Below are 20,122 nucleotides of genomic sequence, written 5' to 3'. Positions count from 1 at the left end.
AGAGAGCCTAAGAGTCCAGCACTAGAAGAAAAAGGGGGGAGGGGAGGGAGAAAGCAAGTTTATGTTGTTTTAAAACAGTTACTCCAAAGAAATCCCTTTCACTAGTATAAGGATTTCTTCTCCTGGGACATCTCTCTGCTATATCTGTCCTCTGTCTTTAAGTGGTTTCATATTGAGAATGGAGTATGCTGCCAGAGCAGCCTTGATTGTTCTACTTATGCAAAATGAACTGAAAAAGAAAGAAGAAGAAAGGAGCATTATAAGATCTCTGCTTCCCTCTAATTGTTCTGAATTGAGGTTTTTGCCAGGTCTTCAAGCTTTGGGATCAGGTAGGAAGCTCTCACTGCACAGCTGTGCGTCTTTCACACATGTGATGGGGGGATGTTTGCAGCAATGATGGCGGGGCTGATCCTTTTCTGTTATGTCTTTGTGAATAGGAGGAAAGAACACTTACACTGTAAGAGAAGAGCATATGTAAAACTTGTGGGAGAAAGAAAAACAGCAGTTCAACACACTGCACATTGATAGGACTTATGGTTGTATCTACATGAGCACGCCCAAATGCTGAACTCTTCATCCTGAAATAGTCTTGCTGTGAACCTTAGAGCTGCAGTTGACTCTTGGTGCATCCCCTTATGGCTTTGTGTCATGTTGCCATGCCCCTGGCTCATTAAAATGATGGATCTTCTCTGCTTCACCATTATCTGCCACAATCTGCCCCACAAATCACCAGTTTCCTTTTCCTTCTCCCACAGAAGCCTTTCACTGAAATTTTCTTGGCCAGCTAATAGCATTGTGTTTGAAAACCCCAAGGCCTGCTGGGCTCCTCGTGCATGGCTGAGGTTTCTCAGGAATGGAGCATATCCCAGTGTGGAGATGCATCTTCTGGTTATCACCAGTAGAGCACTGGGGATCAAAACTGGATTCCTGCTGCTGTTAGAGAGAGACCTGCAGGGCAGCCCTGGGCAAGTCACTCTGTCCTTGGTCTGTGTTATATTTGCAGTGCAGTTAATGAGAAATGGGGAAGAGATGCCAGCAGGGATGTTCCTGATGAAGAAAAGGGTAGATGTAGCACTGAGAGATGTGGCTTAGTGGCCATTGGAGTGGTGGGTTGATGGTTGGACTGGATGATCTTAGTGGTCCTTTCCAACATTAATGATTCTGTGACCCTGGCGACACTTGTTATAGTCCCATGAGTGATGTAGGTGGACACAACGTTTTCTTTTCCATAAATTGTGGATGATTACAGGTAAAAGCATTTTTAAGCCTTTAATTCCTGAAGGTATCCTGTATCAATATTAGTATTGATTATTGTATCTCTGAAGGGAATGGCACACACTAGCACCTTCTGGAGAATTTCCTATGCACAAATAAAGTGGTGGGACAGAATGAAACTGTTCATCTACAAGATGGAGTTTCACTTTTTTCTTCTAAATTCTGTGGATAGTTTAAACCAGATTTTTCTTATTGTTTTGCCTTAACTTTTGTATTTAAAACACTGGAGCGCTATACCTCCCCTGTGCTGGATGTGCTCCAGACTAAACAAGCTCCATTCCGCTTACCTAAATTCCCTTCTATAGTTTCAACTGAATGTGAAATTCCCTTCTGCTCCCCCATTTCAACTGCTGTGTGCCATCACTCAAGGCTGAAGGACAGCTCATGGGTTCCTCCCTGGAAGTGGCATCATCTTGGTAGCACATGAAGCAAGGTCTGCGTAATCCTATGGGATCCCTCAGGATAATAAGCTACTCTATAAATGCTATATCATTTTCATTGTCAGTCCGGATTCAGGAGTGAAATGATCCCACTTATTTAAAGCAGGATGAAGTGTCTATTTTCATATTTGTTTAATTGAACCACTCAGCGTGCCTGATAGTAATGGCTTGATTTGAAGCATGTGGTTCTTATGAGCTGTTAAGATACCAATAGCATTTGGATTAGTCTTTCTGCCAAGAAAGCCAGGTCAATTCTTCAGGAAAATAAAAAAACTAAGGCAAACTTTATTTTAACAGTGTCTTGAGTTTCACTTTAGGTTCCATAAATATTTGTCAGTGTTCCTTTTGTAAGACCCATTCTAGCCCTTGGCAAGACGTGAGGTCTATCTCCAGAACACAGAGTATAAATAAATTCCCCAAACCATGCTGCAGAATTGGAGGCAGCTTTAGCCCATGCAAGAGACCTGGAGCCAAGCAATAGGCTGATCTTGGTTCTTGAATTACTATTTGTTAGAGGAGAGGGAATGAGGGGAAAAAAGAAGAAAAACATGGAGAGAGCAGAAATCTTTGCAGAATATATGATGGAGCCCGCACCAACCCATGCAGAAAGGTGGTCATTCACCAAGGTGGTGACAGAAACGTGACTTCTGCTTGGGTTCCTGTTGCTGTCTGCTCCTAATGCTTCCAGAACAGTTAACGGTATTTTCTCATGCCCTAGAGGATAAGGGAGGAAATTTCACATTCTTGATGAGGACTGGTAATGCCATCTGTTTCAGAGGATCAGGCCAAAAAAGCCCTGTGGAGCAGCCCTGTGTGCCCCCCTCCCCAATTTCCTTTGCTATTCCTGAGAAGTTGGTTTATTTCTGTGGTTTTTCAGAGCTATATCTAGGAAAAAAATAAAATGGTGTTTTCAAAGACTTGCTTGTAGTTAAGCACTTAACCAGAGGTTTAGGGTGTAGGGCTTTTGATTTAAGAGCAAGCCCCGTTCTGTGCAGTTAAAGGGGGAAATAGCTGAAATTTTACCCTGTCCCTGACCACAGACTGAAGTTACTGAAGCAGTACAAAAGCAGGGAATCAGAATGAAGGAGGTGTGTTGAAGGAAGCGGGACCTTGGCTTCTAGCAATGCGCTCTGGTTGCTGGATCAGCTCCAATAAAAATCTAAATTCAGACGAGCTGAATGCCTTATTTGTGTGGTTAAGGGGGGGAGGAAGGTGGAGATGGGTGAAGTTTTCCCTCTGAATTCCAAAATAATGGTAGTAAAATGAGAGAAATAAGTATTCCTGCATAATGGGCTGTTGTAACATCCGATAGTTAGCACCTCTTTTCTTCTTTATGTGCTTCAGTTGAAAAATTACAAGGCATGGATGAATAGACCTGAGTTTGCTGGAGAAAACCCTTTTATGTAGTGAGAAGCAAACCTACCTGTCCATAAATTTAGAATTTCCTACAAAATGTTGGACACCTTCAGTCTCCCTTTAAATTAGTGGGAACTGAGTGTTACTCACGCTTCTCAAGACAGAGCCATCTCTTTGCATGCACTTTCCAACAGTGGTCAGTGATCTCCATTCATTCCAGTCCTGGGTTGTCTATAAGCGCTAAAAGGAAGAGTTAAAAAAGCCATTAACCCCATGTTTTCTGCTTTCATAAGCAGCTGTTTGGGGCCCTGTAGAAGTTGATGCTCTACAGCTTTCTATTACCGCCATGATTTTCCTATGTATGGTTTTGGAAATGGTGACTGAACTTTGCTAGCAGTTCCTTAATCTGGCTACTGTGGACAGTAAGGGAAAAAAAACAGCAGGTAATAGCCTCCATCTGCAAAACCACTTTTGGTTTTGTGACTGAGTTTAATACACAGGGAGCATTTTTATTTAAAAATACCCTCTTTCCCTCAATGAAACAGGAAGCATCTTTCCAGGAATGCTTGGGAAAGTGTTTGACTTTTATGTCACAGACATAACTGGAGAAAGTTTTAGATGGCTTTAAAGCTAACAGAGGTTTAGCCGGATAGAAATACTGAGCTCTACCAACATTTGGGCTGTCCATTATTTCTTTTTTCTGATGTGAGTCTGTACACATGTGTATCAGCTCTTGGCTACGCAAACATTCACTGAGCCATCAGTAGTTGTTTATTTGCAGAGTGTGACCCTGATTGGGATTCACTGTACAGGAGCATGTCCTCGATCCTATGGCACATACACCATATAACCAGGGCACCTCATGTTGTTGCAGCTGGCAGTGTGCACAAATGAGGCCAGTCCAAGGCAACATCAATTAACATCACTGCTTTTTTTTTTTTTTTTTTTTTTCTCATTAAGAAATGAGTATTTCTCAGTGTAGCTTTTGTTTAAAAACAAACAAGAGGGTTTCGGTGTTATGATCTGGCATCTTTCAGTTTAGCTTTCTTCAGTGTCTGGAAAAGCACACAAGAACCATGGCTAGTTAACATTGGCAGGGTGCATCCAGGCATTTCTCTCCCTAACAAGGGAGGAGAGATGCTCACTTTGTTCCTGCGCAGAGGGCTGGGGTTTACATAGCTTCATTGTACTACATAGGGTTTCCCTGCCCTGCAGCTCAGCTTGCTCTGTGACAAATTATTCCTTAATTGCTGGATGGCAGAAGAAAAGCTCTGCAGCCCTGAGGTTATTCTTAACAAATCAGGTTACAGAAGCCTTGAAAATTATATTGAGCAGAAAAGAAGCACCATGAGGTTTCCTTGGATGCTTGGGCTGTTCAGCTTGACTAAGGCAATGTGCTAATGAAGCTTGTTAAAATGCAATTATACTTTAATGCTGAGGTTGCGGAAGTGAGGATAATCGGTGGAGAGGTGCTAGTGAAGCTGTGGTGATTACTCTGATTTATGTGCGTCACTGCTGTGTTCAGAGCCTTCACCCTGATGAGAGAGCTGTTGACTGGCAGCACAAACAGGCCTTGCCCAAAGAGCTGCTATGGGCACTAAGTGAGGGAAGATAGAATCACTTAGGTTGAAAAAGACCATCGAGATGCAACTTGAGGCCATTACCTCTCGATCTATTGCTGTTGTCTGGGAGAGATGTTGATTCCCCATCTCACCACAACCTCCTTTCAGGGAATTGTAAAAAGGGTGTAGTTTAAATGCTTGGAAGATGCTCTCACATGGGACCTTGAGTGAACCCTGCTGGGGTTTCCAAGAGAAGAAGATGTGACCTAAGTGGGACCTAGAAAACGTGAGTATAGATGAGGCAAGAATTGTGCTTCATCAGGGCCTGCTGAAATGTGGCAGGATCATGAATGTAAGTGAGTAGATGGGGAGCCAGGGTCAGGTTTTATCAGCAAGATGGTGGCACGTGTTGGGGTGTGGGCAGCCAGAGGGAAAGCCAAGGAAAATCCAGCAGCAGTGCAGTCACAGCGTATGCAGCAATTAAGGAAGGAGGTGAAGAGGGGGAGAAAGATTAAGAGCTCTGAGCTGGAGTTGACAGCTCAACATCCATGAGATGTCAGGGAGACAGGCGAGGTTTTGTCCGGACAGAGAGAGACAGGCCTGGATGATCAGATCAGACAACTGGAGGAACTGATTTATGTGAGAAGATTAAAAGAGCTGCTTGTAAATGTATGTATAGCTTGGCTAAGTGACACCTGAGGGGACAATAACTGTCTACAAATGTATGAAGGGATTGGATATCGGAGCCAGAAGGTGGGGGAGGCAGAAGCTTAAGGGTGTAGGTGAAGATTTTGACTACAGGCAGTGCAGTAAGGTGGAACAAAGTGGGCTGTGCTGTTGTGTTAGGGAAAACAACCCTTTGACAGGCTGGAAAGAATCTGACTGACTTAAAAGAAACCTGCATCCATCTTTTCCCCCTTCATTGTAAGGTGCCCACAATCTGCTCCACCACAACTAGGAGATGTCTCTTTGGGTGGCTGAAGATTAAGTACCTGTGTGACCATTACCATCTGACTTGATGCAAAAACCTAAGGTACTACATAACCCATTAGCTTGTTTTTTCTGCTACTTTTCCCTGACTTTAAGGGTCAGTTCTGTTGATAGGACAGTGGGAGGAAGAGCTTCCAGCTTACAATTTCTGTGGTCTTCTCTACCCATTCCTTTATAGGACTGTTTGTTTGTTTTCTCATAGTAATGTCTTTTTCCTCTGTAAAATGAAGTGAAGAAGAAGCCTAGGACTAAGGCTTTAGCAGCCTTTGCTAAAAACTAGAGAGATGAATGCACCAGAAACAAACATACATAAAGTATGAAAGTATTGCTCTATAAGTGCAAGGAAATTTGTCTGCTCCTGTGGGAGCAAGAGGAAAAGGAAGAGCAGGAATGGTGAGTTAATGGCCTGTTATTGCAAATGCTGGAACAATGCAGAATGAATTTATAGCCATCACTGGGAGACTGCAGGAGTGTGCTTTGCTGATGGCTCTTGCACCTCTTTTTGCGCATGATTGCAGGGGATGTCATTTCTTACACCTGCCAAACTGGGTGACTTGGTTGCATTCTGCATGAACAGTAAAAACAGGTGTGATCCAAACAGTGCAGAACCAGAATTTTCTTTTGCAGTTCTTGATGCAGACTGTAGGTGCATTTTAGTGTTGCAGCACTTCAGCAGAGGCTATAGGTCTTCTCCTTTCTTCCTGCAAGGAGTTCACTTCTGACCTCAGAGCTTCCTGTTCTGACTTTCACTTCTGTTTCAATAGGACCAAAATCTATGGGGCTTTTCTGGATATTTCCCTCCCTGCCAAAAATGAGCCTGAAGTGTTGACAGACAGCAGCACACTCAGTGTGTAGGAATCCAACATAAACAGACTTGCTGGTTGTGTACTTGGACATGCTAAACGAGGTCTCAGCTTTGATCTTCCTTGCACTATCCTAAAGCCCAGCAAGCAAAGGCTAAGTAAACAGACCTTTGATTTCAGAGCAGAGGTCTTGTAAAACTTTTATCAATGGCAGAACTGAGCTACTGAAGTCCTTCCTGGACTGTAGGTGCTGCAAGTGTAGTAGCATGGTTTTATTGACCCTGATGTCTCGCCTTCTCCCCTCTTCCCATAATATCAAACATCTGGGGATATGAGCCAGCTTCCTGTTGATTGTCATATACCAGTTTCCCTAGGTGAGGCACCTGCTTATAATCTCCTGTATGGTGAGTGGATTGTAAGATACATTAGATCCTATAGGTATTGGATCCTGCAGCTAGTGTAGCTTTTTGTTAATGCATGTCATAAAGACGCTTGAATATATCGCATGGGGTGCATCTGTGGGAAACACTCATGTTACTAATCCTGCGTGTTCAGGTCAAACCCCAGGAAACCAATGCTGCAGCTTAAATATCATGAATGTTACAGCAAATTGTATTTTATTTATTCGCTTACTGTTTTGAGAGTGTTTAGCGATTTTTCATCATCGCAAAGGTCACAGATTTCCTCTCCTGTTCAAACAAACAGGAGATTCAAAAGAGATGTTAAGAAAAAAACACCTAATATCACAAGATAAAAGCAAGAAAATTCTCAGTGCTGGCAAATTCCTCTCAATGGGTGAAACATGGGATTTGGTTGGGCCTCTGCTTGCATTGCATTTAATATTTCTCTGTGTCTTTTGGTAAATTACAAGATGGAGGCTTTGGCTTTACTTCTACCCATAGAAAAGTGATGAGCATTGCCCAGATATTTTATTTTTGTGTTATATTTCCGTTGTTTTTAAAGCTAAGAACCACTGTGTTTTGCAATTAGGGAGCTCAGTTCTGCTCACAGTGGACCAAACCTGCCACCTCTCCTACTGGGGTCATTTCAGACCAAAATTCAGTGCATTTTGCTCAACCTTACCAATGATTACTGCTTTTTTATCATGATGAATATTAGATGCCTCTCCTGTTGTTCTTACTGTGATATCTGGAGGCAAAGGTGAGACCTCTGAGCTCCTGCATGGATGTTTTGAGCCCAAGTGCATGTGGTCCCTTGTATTTTGCCCTCTCACTCTTCCAATGTAGCCTATGATGATGAAATTTCTTACATTGCCTTTTCTTCCTTAGTTATAAACTGATCCTCTTTGGTATGTCAAACAATACCTTTGTTCTCCCTTCAGAAGTAAACCTTGTCTTTTGTCAGACAGTCAAATCAGTTATTAGATAACAACCATTTTAAACAGTCTTTCATTTGTTGGTATTTGATTGCAATTGTGGTACTGTTCAGTACAGCAAATCAGTTTTGCACGTATCCATCTTCTAACATCGATTCTTCCAGTGGGGTTTCACTATAATCAGATTGGCAGTTGTCATGGCACAACCGTTGGGAAAAGGTTAGAGTTTACATGCAATAAAGATTAAGGGATTAGCAGGTGATTAGGGAATCGTGGATTTACCACCACAGGTAATGGGAAGAGGGTTCCTGTGCTGTTTGAGCGTAGGCTGTGACCTCCTGCCTTCTTACTCATAGATGCCAGCATGCAGCACAGAAGTGATGTGTCCAATCTAAGAATAAGTTCAACTTGTCACAACAGTAGAGACTTGTATTTCTGCAGAGAAAGTCAGAATCCTTTACCTGAATGGGGACTTTGCTCTGCTGTGCATTGTGCTGCGAGGAGCCAACCTATGGCCACGCTTCAGTCTGCAGCCAGGAATTCCTGTTGGCAGCTGTTGAGATGTGTGTGTTGGTTATGCACACATGCGTGTGTGTGCTAGTGCCGAGACAATATTTCTCCATGCACAGATACACTAGATAGCTGCTGGGCTCTCCAAGTTTCTCCCCCCCCCTCCATGCACACATATAAGAGGGCAGCGGGGACTGTGCATTACCAGACTGTGAGGTAATAGGAGCATTCACTGATTGATATTCCAGGGTAGCCCTATCTACCTGACAGAGATGACGGTACGTACCAGTGCACAGCCCACCAGTGGAATGACATCATTTGATATTACAGAGCAATCAATGCTGACAAAACTCCTCCATGCTTGGGAGCTGCAGTTCGAATAAAGCTGCACTACCAACATAGCGCTTGTACTCAGCTATACGTCAGATAATAAACAGCACCATCTTCCTACTTATGTAGGTTTATATAGGGATCTTCAGCAGAGGAAAAAGATTTCCAAAACCTTTGGGTTGTTTGAGGAATTTTTATTTTTGGCATTTTGATTTAGGTATAAAATACTCACTATTAGGTGCTGTTTTTGTAATACTGCTCATCCTGAGATGCTCCACACTGCTGTGCAATAGATGGAAAAGGAAAGCACTGAAGTGAAGAAGTTTTTGAGCAGCAAGGAGTGCAGAAGAGCTTCAGACACACCATATGAAATAATGCATTAATATTGCCTTCTAATCTGAGCAGCCCTAGGACTGTCCAGGAAAGCATCTGGCACTCCTAGCCATAACCAATGACTTTGACAAAGATAACTTGAGTTTTAACAGCAAGAAAAAGACTTGGGTCTACTGGTTGATGGCAAGTTGGATATAAGCTAGCAGGGTGACTTCATGGCCCAGAAGGCCAACAGGGGAAATTTTTTCAAACTGAAATTATTTCAAACTGTAAGAGAGAGATTTAGACTGAATATAAGGAAGAAGGTTTTTTTGCAAGAGTAATGAAGCACTGGGAACTGCCCAGAGAGGTGGTAGATGCCCTGTCCTTGAACACAGTCAAGGCTGGACGGGGGTTCTGAACACCTGACAGAGCTGTAGGTGTCCCTTTTCATTGCAGGGGGTTGGACTAGTTGATCTTTAAGGGTATCTTCTAACTCAAATGGTTCTTGCTATCCTCTGATTCTACAAAGTTGCTTGTGCCTGGACTTATGCAGGTATCAGCATGTGTTTTAATATTGTGCTGTGGCACCAAGCCAGGGTTGATCCATGATCTGCTTTCCTTTGGGTATAATCTGAAGTTGGGACTGTTGGCTGAATGAGGCTTGACAGTATATTATTCTGTAGGAGTGAATGCTTCATGCTCTAAGAAGCCCTGCTTCTGCCAGTACCAGACTTCTGCATCAGGTAGTGCGTGCCTCAGTGTCTGGGGAGCAGGAACCAGATGTGAATGCTATAAGAATTCATTGATGGTTTCCTTATTTTCATATGTGTAAGACTTGGCATTGCTTGCATATAATGTATGTTTTCACTGAATCAACCTATGTGAACACTTTCTTTTAAATTGCCTTTAAGTATTTTCCCCTCCTGGAAGAGATGTACAGACGTGTCAAAGTTAGGCCATGGAATAGCACAGCAGGAGTAGATCTCAAAATGAAATATTTGGTGCTGAGGAGGTGATGTTCGCACTACAGGCATCTGGGGAGTTTATTCTGGATTAGCTCCAGTCTGCTCGTGTAGACCAAGCTCTTGTTAATGGAAATCCGAGAGCACAGCTTCTGCTTTTGTTTTACCAGGTACCCAGCTAGCAATTTCTTTCTGTATCTGAATTAGCAAGTGGTGAGGATTGATAAGTTGATCAGATCTATGTAGTAAAGCATTTGGTGCTGGGGACCTGATTTCAGATGGGTTTTCACTTCAACATAGCCCTTGGCTTGTCCAATGGGTTATGTGCCCATTTGGACTGGAGGACATCTTGCATTTTAATTTAATACAAAAGCAACTCAGTCTGTGTGCTCAGTTAAAGATCTGTGACTTGAACCAAAGTATAATTGGTGAGTGGGTACGCTTACGGTAGGCCCTGATAATGAGTGTTCAGTCTGGAGAGGGAAGGGTAGCTCTGAGCACTTCCACCGCGCACAGGGTGTGCAGAAGGCTTTGGTAGAGCAACTGTGAGTGGCTGCATTCAGAAATGTAAATTGCTGTTGGCTCAGAGGCAGATGGGTTGTCAGCTTTGGTTTGCATTTTTCTTCTTAAGCAAAATGAGGATTTTTTGTTTCCTTTTTCTTGTCTGTGTGTATGTACATATATATGTGTGTATATATATATATATATAAGAGATCTGAATATATACACATCTGTGCTTGTTAATTTTATGTATTTTCATATTTCGGTGATGTAGATGTGCATTTAAAAAAGATCCCTGTTCCTTAATCTATACACTTCCAAAATTCAGACTTTTCTACTCCCTTGTTTTGCATTGTTATTCATAAAAACTCTGTAGTGAAAGATTTCTCTTAATGTGAAGGCAATTAATGATAGAGAAATCTGGACAAAATCTCTGCTTTTGACAAGCGAAGTCATTTTCTGATGGAAAAGCTTTTCTGCAAAACATTCCAGTATTAAGTCTACTCTGTGGCCATCCAGCTAGAAGTGCTTTCTGTTTTGGAGAAGCCTCCGAAAATAACTTCAGTTTTTAAATACCACGGTGTTTATCTCTTTGTGGTCACCAACAAACATTTGTTACTGCGTTTTTGTGGTGAGCAAACTTAGAAACCCCCAGCGACAAAGGCAGAGTAAACTGAGGACAGAGAGCAGCCTCACCATGTAGGGCACTGGCACTGATGTTCTGACAGCAAGAGGCGTGTGGACATTCTGGCAATGTCTTCTATTCAAGAATTAGCAATCAAGACCTCTTTTTTATGTTTTAATCCATGCCCTCAATGACCTTATAACACATTTTCTGCCTTGTCTGTTGGGAATTGCCATTAATACCAGCAATGGATGGAAGAGTATGAACTCTTTTGTGATTTTGTTCTTCAAAGGATATTATTATTATTATTATTATTATTATTATTATTATTATTATTATTATTATTATTATTATTATTATTATTATTATTATTATTATTATTATTATTATTATTATTATTATTTTAAAGAGTATTTTGAGGAAAAATGAATTTCTGGATACAAATGAGAAAGGTCCCAGGTGGCTGAAGACTCGTTGCTGTGGATTAGCAGCAAGGCAAACCTTCTATTTACAGATCTTTGCTCACATCATTCCTGAATATGGCACTGAGTCAGCCATCGTGGCTTCTGTTTCCCTGCAGACATAAACAATGACACTTACAATTTCCTGCCTGTACAGCTCTCGCACAAGCATCTGTCTATAAGGGAAATGGCTAATTACTTATTAAACCTCACACTGTGCTTGGACTGGGTTAAATATTGACTACCAGGGCTCAAGGGGAAGTTGTGTCACCGAACGTGAACCTTGGCATCCCTTTTTCTAGGAGCATTCAAATAAAAAGATTGAGTGACAGGGTACTACACGGCAACAGATGGGACAAAGAAGGGGACAAAAATCAAGCCGACTGGCTCAGAAGTTTATGCCTTTCCTTGAAGCCTTGAGCTTTGGAACACAATTACAAGTGGTGACTTAAAGGGGGAGTATTGTTAGAAAATATGTGAACTAAACTGAGATTTGCAGAATCTCTGGTTTGTTTTGCTGAAAGTCTTGGAGATGGTGAGCGATTTGGCTGGGAAATGCACTGGGCTTATAAGCAGGATTTTCATAGACGGAAGGGAGGAGTGCAATAGCAATTCTGTTAAATTTGGGGTTGCTTAACCCCAGAAGCTAATACAGGGCTGCCTGACTGGATTGTTTTTCAGAGAGTATGTTAAGCAAACAAATACTTTGTGCTGGCAGGAATTTGTGATGGAGGGACTGGCGGTTTGGGCTGGCTTTGGGGAGAGCAGGTTAGAGCCATTGGGCAGGATTTTCACTTGGGCTCTGGATGCTGCTGCCTCACTCAGGCCAAATGACTTCTAGATTTCTTCCAACATCAGGCAGCATGTCTTGCTTGGAAACAGGAGGCTAAAAAAAGCCTTTTCATTTCAGAACCTTGAAAACATGTTTTAATGACTTGGATTTTTTAGAAAAGGCTAATTGGGAATATCATTATTCAGACAGGTTTGCCTTCTTGAATGGGAATGAAGAAGGCAGATTACTTGGGAATGAGTGCCAATGCACCTTTGTCACACGTTTCTCTACAGAAAGTTTTCTGGTTATCCATTGTGCTACATACCTGGAGTGTACTGTCAGTATAATTTTAGCCTCAGAATAAAAATATTAGTCCTCCCTTTTCGGCCATGTGGAGTCTATTGGCAGCACTTAAGAAACAGTAAATAAGATATTTTCTTTCGCACTAGGAGAGAAACCTTCTAACACACAAAGACTGTTTCTTCAAAAGTAATTTGAAGTAATCCTAGATCTCCTTCGCATTTGCTACCTCTAAACCTAGGGGATATAGTTACTATTTTTTGCTGCTGAAAATGTAGGCTGCAGCACTTGAAACTGAATGTCGCCTATGTATATTTAATTTAATACAATGGTAATTTCATGTTAAATAAATACCAACTGATTATTGAAAACATATGCTCAGAGGATTTAAAAGCCATGTAAGAGATACGTATCTCATCTACTGTTGTTGGACTGTAATAAATCTATGCAATAATCAAGTGCCAATTGTTTAACATACAATAACTATTTTATTAAATCTTGGTGAAATGTGTATGCAGAGCACTTAATTAAATGGAACATGTTCCCAAATATTCTATTTTTTCCCTCATTTTTGGAGCACCTAGAGCAGAAAATTTACTGGCAGCCTTCACTCAAGGGACTGGTTATTACTCATATAAAACATGGCAAGCACTTCTTGTGCTATCAGTAAATATCCATTCCTTCAGAAAAGCAGTTCCTAACACAGAGGTAGGGAAGAAAGAGAGAATAGGCCACTTTTCTTGACATAAAACCTATCTGTACAGCTGTTTCCTCTGTCATGCTGGCTCAGCTGTACAGCCTAGGCTTACAGCTTGCTCATGCAACTAGCCCACAATTTCCAAAACTGAGACTGACCATTCATTGTGGCTGATCAGCAAATACTTGTGGTGTTTCTCTGCTCCTCTCTAAGAGCTTTTGTTCTGCAGAGATGCTGTTGTTTTTTTCTTTAATCTTTTGATTGTTTTTGATAAGCATTGTTTTTGTCTGTGGGCGCTTATGTTTACAGGCCAAGAAGGACCCATTAGCTCATCTAATCTGATCTCTTTACGTCACATACCAAAGCACATGGCTCAGTTATCCCTATGCTGACCCCTTCTTTGCTTGGCTACTGCATACCTTTTGGAAAAGCAGACTGATTTGTTTCAGAAATACAAAAAGTTACTGGGTTCACCATTCCTGTAAATTGCTTATGTCAGTATCTAATGTTGCATGCAGGCACAGCTTTCACAGAACCACAGAATCAACAGAACTGCAGATATTGGAAGGGACCTCTGGACATCATTTAGTCCAACCCTCTTTTATCTCCATCAAAAAGCATTTTTATGTTTTTTGCTCCCCATGTAGTGGCTTCCCTTTGAGCAGAGACTGGGCACGGACCTTTGAGGAACACATAATAGTGTTAATTAAGATTTTGCCATCATTGCTTGTAAATCCTTCCTTTTGGGAGTTTCTTTTTGGTAGGTGTTTGTCAAGCCCTCAGTATGGTGAGCCTTCAACCCAACGTTACAACTTGACTGTCAATGCAAATAATGATAATTGTAGTGTATGAAGAGTGCAAGGAGTGCTTAAACCTCATGCTGACATTGCAGACTATTAGAACGGGTTAAGCTCCTACTCTTAGCAGAGATTTACAGTCCCACGGATTCCTCAAATTCACCGAGTCAAGTTTAAAACTTGACTTTTAGATGATTCTTTACAACCATCCACGTTAATTCTGAAACACGGAAGAGGTGACAGAAGTTGTTTCTGCTGCGAGCCTCCCTTGCAAGGAGGACTTTGGAGGACAAAGTTTGGCAGTGATGAGTACAGTGAAGGCCAAACGTTGCGTCAAATGGTTTAAGAGATTGGGCTCACGCTGAACAAGTGGTTTGGTTAGTGGCCCTTGTCCAACTCCTTCACCTCATTGTCATAGTGGAAGATTTCTGTGTTTTGCTGTATTCTCTGTGTAGGATACATGTTGTCTGTGGCACCTGGGTCCCTGATGTTAATTTCTTGTACGCATTGATGGGTTGTTTTGGGTGCTTTGTGGTAAAAGACTTTGCTAATTTGCTAACGCAGAACTTCAAAAGAAATCTTATCTTCATGGAAAGTGAATGTGTTTGGTATTAAATAATAAAATATACTTAACCCATGGGGCTCTTAAAACTTATTTAACTTCTTTATAAACTTTACAATACAGTATGTGGATATTATAAATTACTTTCCATTCCAAGAAACTGTCCAGGCTGGTTGACCTTCCTTGGAATTTCCTCCTTGTAATTATGTTTAATGTGTTAATAAAGTTCACTTTGAACTGTATCATGGCAAACGGTCTCTTAGGATGTGGGTCAGTGCTGGTGTGTTCACCATATGTGAAGCTTGAAGTTTGTGTGCAGTTCAGTTCAAGGAATAACAAGGCTAAGTCCAAACAATTGGAGAAGCAGTATCTCCTCCCCAGGTTAGCAGTAAAAAGGGGTTCATGGAAAGTTAGGAATGTGGAGTGGGAAATCATTTAGCTTTCACTGCTAGGTGTTACTAAATTATAGTGCTAGGTTTGAGTCGCTATCAAAACACCATATATCTGGAGGTTTTTCACACAGAGCTATAAATCATGTTTACTACATGTATGAGTTGAATGAGTGCGTGAACTTTGCAGTGCAGTCCAGGAAAATATAATTACATGTGTGCGTGTTTTTGACTGTGAGAAATGTGGACAGGAAGCTCCAGACTATTCCACTGTTGTGTCTTAAATATACTTCTAGAAATTGTTTTTGCTGCTTCCTGGAAAAAGAAAAAGCAGGGAGGCTTTTTAAGTTTTACACAACCCCTTTGCTGAGATGTGGCAACAAGAGCAGGAATGCTTGTAAAGTAGTGTCAGCAACGCAGCAGCAAGTGGGGCTTTTCCGTGGTATAGGATAGTAGAGAGCAGAATTGCTGGATATAAATTGAAAATTGCCCAGCTGTTCAGTAAGACAGGTGTAGGATCTGTCTTTTATATAATGGAACAGAATGGAAATTCCAGTTGCTTGTATTTGTAAATGAGGCAAATAAATCTGCACACTTGTCTGCGTGTACATGAGCAGAAATATTTAAAACAAATGAGGTGATCACAGCATTTCCTTGTTAATGTTTGACTGGACTTATATGATCTTGAGCAGAAAACGTGACATCTGGTTGGGACTGTGTTGCTTTCTTTCTGAGTGTACTCCTATGTATTTGCAAACTAAAAGCAGGAAAATAACTTGGTGGGTAGGGATTGTTTAAATTATATTTTAAGCCTGATTGCACCCTGGCCCTTGGAACTCCAGGCATGATCCCTTCTAGTAATGAAAATGATTTGAATGGTATGGGGCAAAGTTATATTTAGTTTGTATTTGGAGAAAGAATAACAACCAGGCACAGGGAAGGCAGCTGCATTCCTGTCACTTCTTCCCTAGTCACATCCATGGATGTCAAGCCCCACCCTTCCCCCGCAGCCCAAATATTAAGAAATGAATCCATCAAACCTTAGGGCTGAGGACAAGGGGAATGAAGGAGACCAGTCCCTGCGGGGTTTGTGTTGAGGGCGGGTGTAATTTATTGCACCAGCTCCTTCTGTTTGCCTGGGCTGTTGAGGTCAGCTGCACCCTGCCAGCCTGGTGTGGCTTAAAGGGCTGTTCTCAGCAGCACCCAGTAACCATAGAGAGCTGCCTCTGCAGAATGGAGAGCTGAACGAAACAAGGAATGGTGTTTGTTTTCTCTCCCCACCATTCCACTCCCAACTATAGAAGCGTGCAAAAACCTGCATCAGCAGTTTTGGTGGAATACCCACCTACAGCCTCTCCTTTGAGCTCTTCTCCTATGTCCCATGGAAAAAACACTGCGTTAAGGTCTCTCACTCCAGGAGGAGCAGAGGCTGCAGATTCTCAGCACTTACAAAAGCTGGTCTATTTCAAGAAGCACTGCCCAGTGGCTGAGAAATGAGGGAGGTATGGAGTAGGAATTCAGAATTTCCAACCAGGAATGACAAACACTGCTCTCTCCTGCTCTGTTTGAAAGCACCCAGTGTTGTGCTTTTGCCCATGAATCCTGTCACGTGGCAATTGGTTCATGAGTAATAGATAAGTGTAAAGATAGAGGGATTGATCTGGAAGGATAATGTATATTGGCATTGAAAGGTCTGCTTTGGTAGATGTCTATGTTAAATATTTTAATAATCTGTCTTAAAATCACTTCAAGTTTTAAAACAATTCTCTATAGACTTTTTAAACTCTTCTGGCATTGCTGGAATGCCCAACCCACAGACTAGGTGAGAACATCTCTACAACAAGTAGCTGTAGGGTATTGATCCCCAAATCCATTTCATCACCTCTGCTTGTGGAGAATCCAAAGCTGGGATCTAGAAAGGCTTGAAACTGTGACCCCGGCTGCCTGGGAAGTGATTGCATCAGCTTTTTAGGTCAGTATTTTAGCATGAGGCAGAAACCAGCAGCATCAAAGGGTGGGGAGTTGGCAGCATCCAGCACTCAGCCTTTAAGTTTGCTGTCAGCTGCATGTGTAGCAGCCTGTAGATGTCTTCAGATCATTGCCATGGGAGAACTGGTAGTTGTCAGCAGCACTCCAGGATATTATGGGATGATTCCTTGAGCTGGGGAGCTTACTTCAGTACCAGTGGTTCATTTGAGATACTGGGGTGCATAGCATCTTTTTACTCGCTCCTTTTACTAACTTTGTTTAACAGAAGATGAAACTGCCATAGAGAAGCCCTAGAAATCACAGAGGTCCTGAGCAGTTCTGGGCAGCTTAATGCATAGATTTGGAGGTGGAATGTGTTTCTCTCTGGATGCTGTGGGATTTCCATGGTATGTCATGCTGTGCTAGGGGATGTGGCAGAAAACTTATTGCAAAACATGCATCCCCTTCCCTGCTCTCTGCCCTCCAAACACTGCTGGTGAGATGTGCCATCATGTATCCTGGCTTGAAAAGCATTTATCTGTCCCTGTTGTAGTCTCAAGGCAGAGCTGCACAGCTAAGTAGTGAAATAAGACTCAGAAGATGCTGGTATGTTAGAAAGAGAGGCAGAGATCAGTGATGGGCAGCCTGGTCTAGTATTAGATCTGGAGGTTGGCAGCCCTGCCTCTGGCAGAGGGGTTGGAGCTTGATGATCTTTGAGGTCCCTTCCAACCCAAGCTATTCTATGATGATATCAACGTTTGCTTTTGCTGTGAATATCCATGGGAGGACTGGCTCTTGCTGGCTTGCCAAGGACTCTGAAACCTCCGGTATATGTGAAAGCACTGATTGCAGAGGGAGAATAGAGCTTCCATGGAAAGTTATTATTACAAAGATGATGGGTAGTAAAATAGGAATACTGACAGCACCAATAAGTGGAAGGGAGATTCTAGCATCCATGCCTGCATCCATATTGTACTGAGGAGTGCATGAGCTGTACCCCAAAAAATTCATACCCAGAAAAAAGCCATCAGAGAGGCTGATGGAGGGGGAGGGGGTTGCAGAGAATTCCACTGGTGTTTTGCTTTTCAGACGGAAAGGCTCTGCGAAATACACCCTTCACTAAATGTCACAAAGGTCTGCGAGTAGATCCTATGACTGCGAGCGATCCAACAGTTCCTCAGAATGAAAGGTCAATCAAAGGAAAATGGCATTTAGGAGGACCAAGCTTTTCGCTGACCCAACCATGTGACAGATCCAGAGGCAACCCCGGTGCCATCAGGAGAGCTGCTTGTGCAGCCCGCCTCAATGAGGGACATGACGTGACTGGGAAACTATCTGATTCCTCCAGGTCTCAAAATTCATCAGGAGTCAACGTGAATGTCGGAAGGAAAGGGGTTTTGAAGGAGCTACAGGGAGGAGGGTGCTTGCTCTCCACTGTCCCTGCTTGCCCCTCACCAAACATTTTCCCCCAGCACTAATTATAGGTCTGCTTTTGCAATCTGAATATGCACTGAGTAGTTTCCTGGCTTGCAAGTAAATTGTAATGAAGCTACTCTTGAGGTTCCACTTGACTTGGCGGGGCTCTGAGTCAGGGAGGACCTTTCCAAAAGGCAACCCAGAATTTTACTTTATCCCAAGTAACATAGAAGGATTTGGGGCTGGATCCTCATCTGCTGTGAGTGAATTCTGCTTCTTTAAGCCAACAGGCACAGTTCCTCCTGGTGGGTGGATCTCTTCTTTAAAAGATTCAGCGACGTGGCTTGTGTCAGATCAGCATTCAAAGGATCTCAGTATTATTTTCCCATCCACAGAGCTGGTTGGAGGTTCCTCACACTAAAAAGTATCAACAGTGTGGCTTCCAGTGCTCAGAAAGCTCTGACCAGGCAGGATTTCTCACGGTGTTTTGCCATTTCCCTTGGTGTACCATTAGTTCCAATATCCTGTTCCACATGTGTCTGTGATGGTGGGATCTTTGCCTGGGAGTGAGATTTTCAGAATATGTGGCTCTCAATATATCCCTTCTTTGAGACTTCAACAGATCTCCTGAATGCATCTGTCTAAACTAAGCCACTCTGCTTTAACCAGACTCTTCTTTAAGCTAATTGATGAGTTTTGCACTAATTCCTGCCTCTTTTCTCAGCTTAAGCAGCACTTCTGTTCACCAGCAAAGCTGTGAAATTCATGGGAGCAACTGTGACAGCAGCTCTGTAGTGACCCCTGAACTGGGCTGTATGTGCTGCCTTAGTCATACTGGAGAAAATTCTGGCAGACACTAAAATAATAGGAATTAGTCATGAGGAAGTGCAAATGTGAACTCTGTAGCTTGCCCCAAGTGAGTCCTATCCTGCAAAACACTAGAAACAGAAACAAAACACCAAGGAGCAGCTTCAAATCCCACAAACATCTTGTGGGTTTGGGTGCAACTCAGCATTAGCAATCCTTAGCAAAACATTCTGTCCTTATGCAAGAGCAGGGCACTTATTATCACACCCATTAATACAGTATTCTGGGAAGAGCATTGCTATTGCATTTTGAGCTTGTGCAATGGACTGATTAATGAAAAAGGCAGATGCGGGAAAAGGAAACTGTTTCAGTTTTTCAGAGCCCGGGGAAGTGATTCCAGATTGAATTCAGCTACGGGACCATTCCTACTGTTGGAGTCTCTATCACTTCTTTTTTTACTTATTGGCCTGTCCGGATACATCCTGTTATCACGTGGTGACCAGTGTGTTCTCTCTGTAGCATATCAGGGACTCCCTGTTGTGCATGAAATTATCACCTTTTGCAAAGAACAAACATTTGACAGTTGGGGGAATCCTGCAGGTTGCAAAGACAATTTATGAATATATCCTCTTCTGGACTGCAAGCAGTGTTTGTGCATCAGGCTATGCTGTGCTTTGGTGAAGCATTATCCAATGAATGCTTCATGTCTGACAACTGCAGGCTTATGCGTCTCAGATAAAGCCCATGTGGTGACTATTAAAGGGAATTACTGTATGTATAACATGAAAGGGCTATAACTTTTTGAGGGGGGGAAGTGTTTTGTTTTAAGTACCGGTGCTGTTACTAATTTTGCCTTCAGGATTGGTGTTGAGTTTAAAACAACCACAGTTGCTTTACCAAATACAGCTGAACAGTTCGAGCGTAAAGCTCCTTCTTGCTATAGCAAGT

General features: G+C 42.3%; 1 protein-coding gene across 3 annotated transcripts in view; it reads left to right on the top strand.

Moving 5' to 3' along the window:
• The window catches only part of FGFRL1 (fibroblast growth factor receptor like 1), a 155,773-nt gene that overhangs the window by 55,648 nt on the left and 80,003 nt on the right, over positions 1-20,122 (top strand). The window contains exon 1 of one of the 3 annotated variants that reach the window (XM_032444052.2): positions 1,223-6,830. The exons of the other annotated variants lie outside the window; for them this stretch is intronic. Coding sequence (XP_032299943.1) covers positions 6,758-6,830 — 73 coding nt within the window. The 5' untranslated portion in view covers positions 1,223-6,757. Of the gene's footprint in view, positions 1-1,222; positions 6,831-20,122 lie in introns of those variants that run through there. 3 annotated transcript variants of the gene reach the window in all.

Source organism: Coturnix japonica, chromosome 4 (assembly GCF_054131305.1).
Source record: "Coturnix japonica strain WE chromosome 4, WE-NBRP24, whole genome shotgun sequence".
NCBI lineage: Eukaryota > Metazoa > Chordata > Aves > Galliformes > Phasianidae > Coturnix > Coturnix japonica.
Note: the sequence above shows the minus strand (reverse complement) of the source record. Positions and strands in the feature narration are given on the sequence as shown.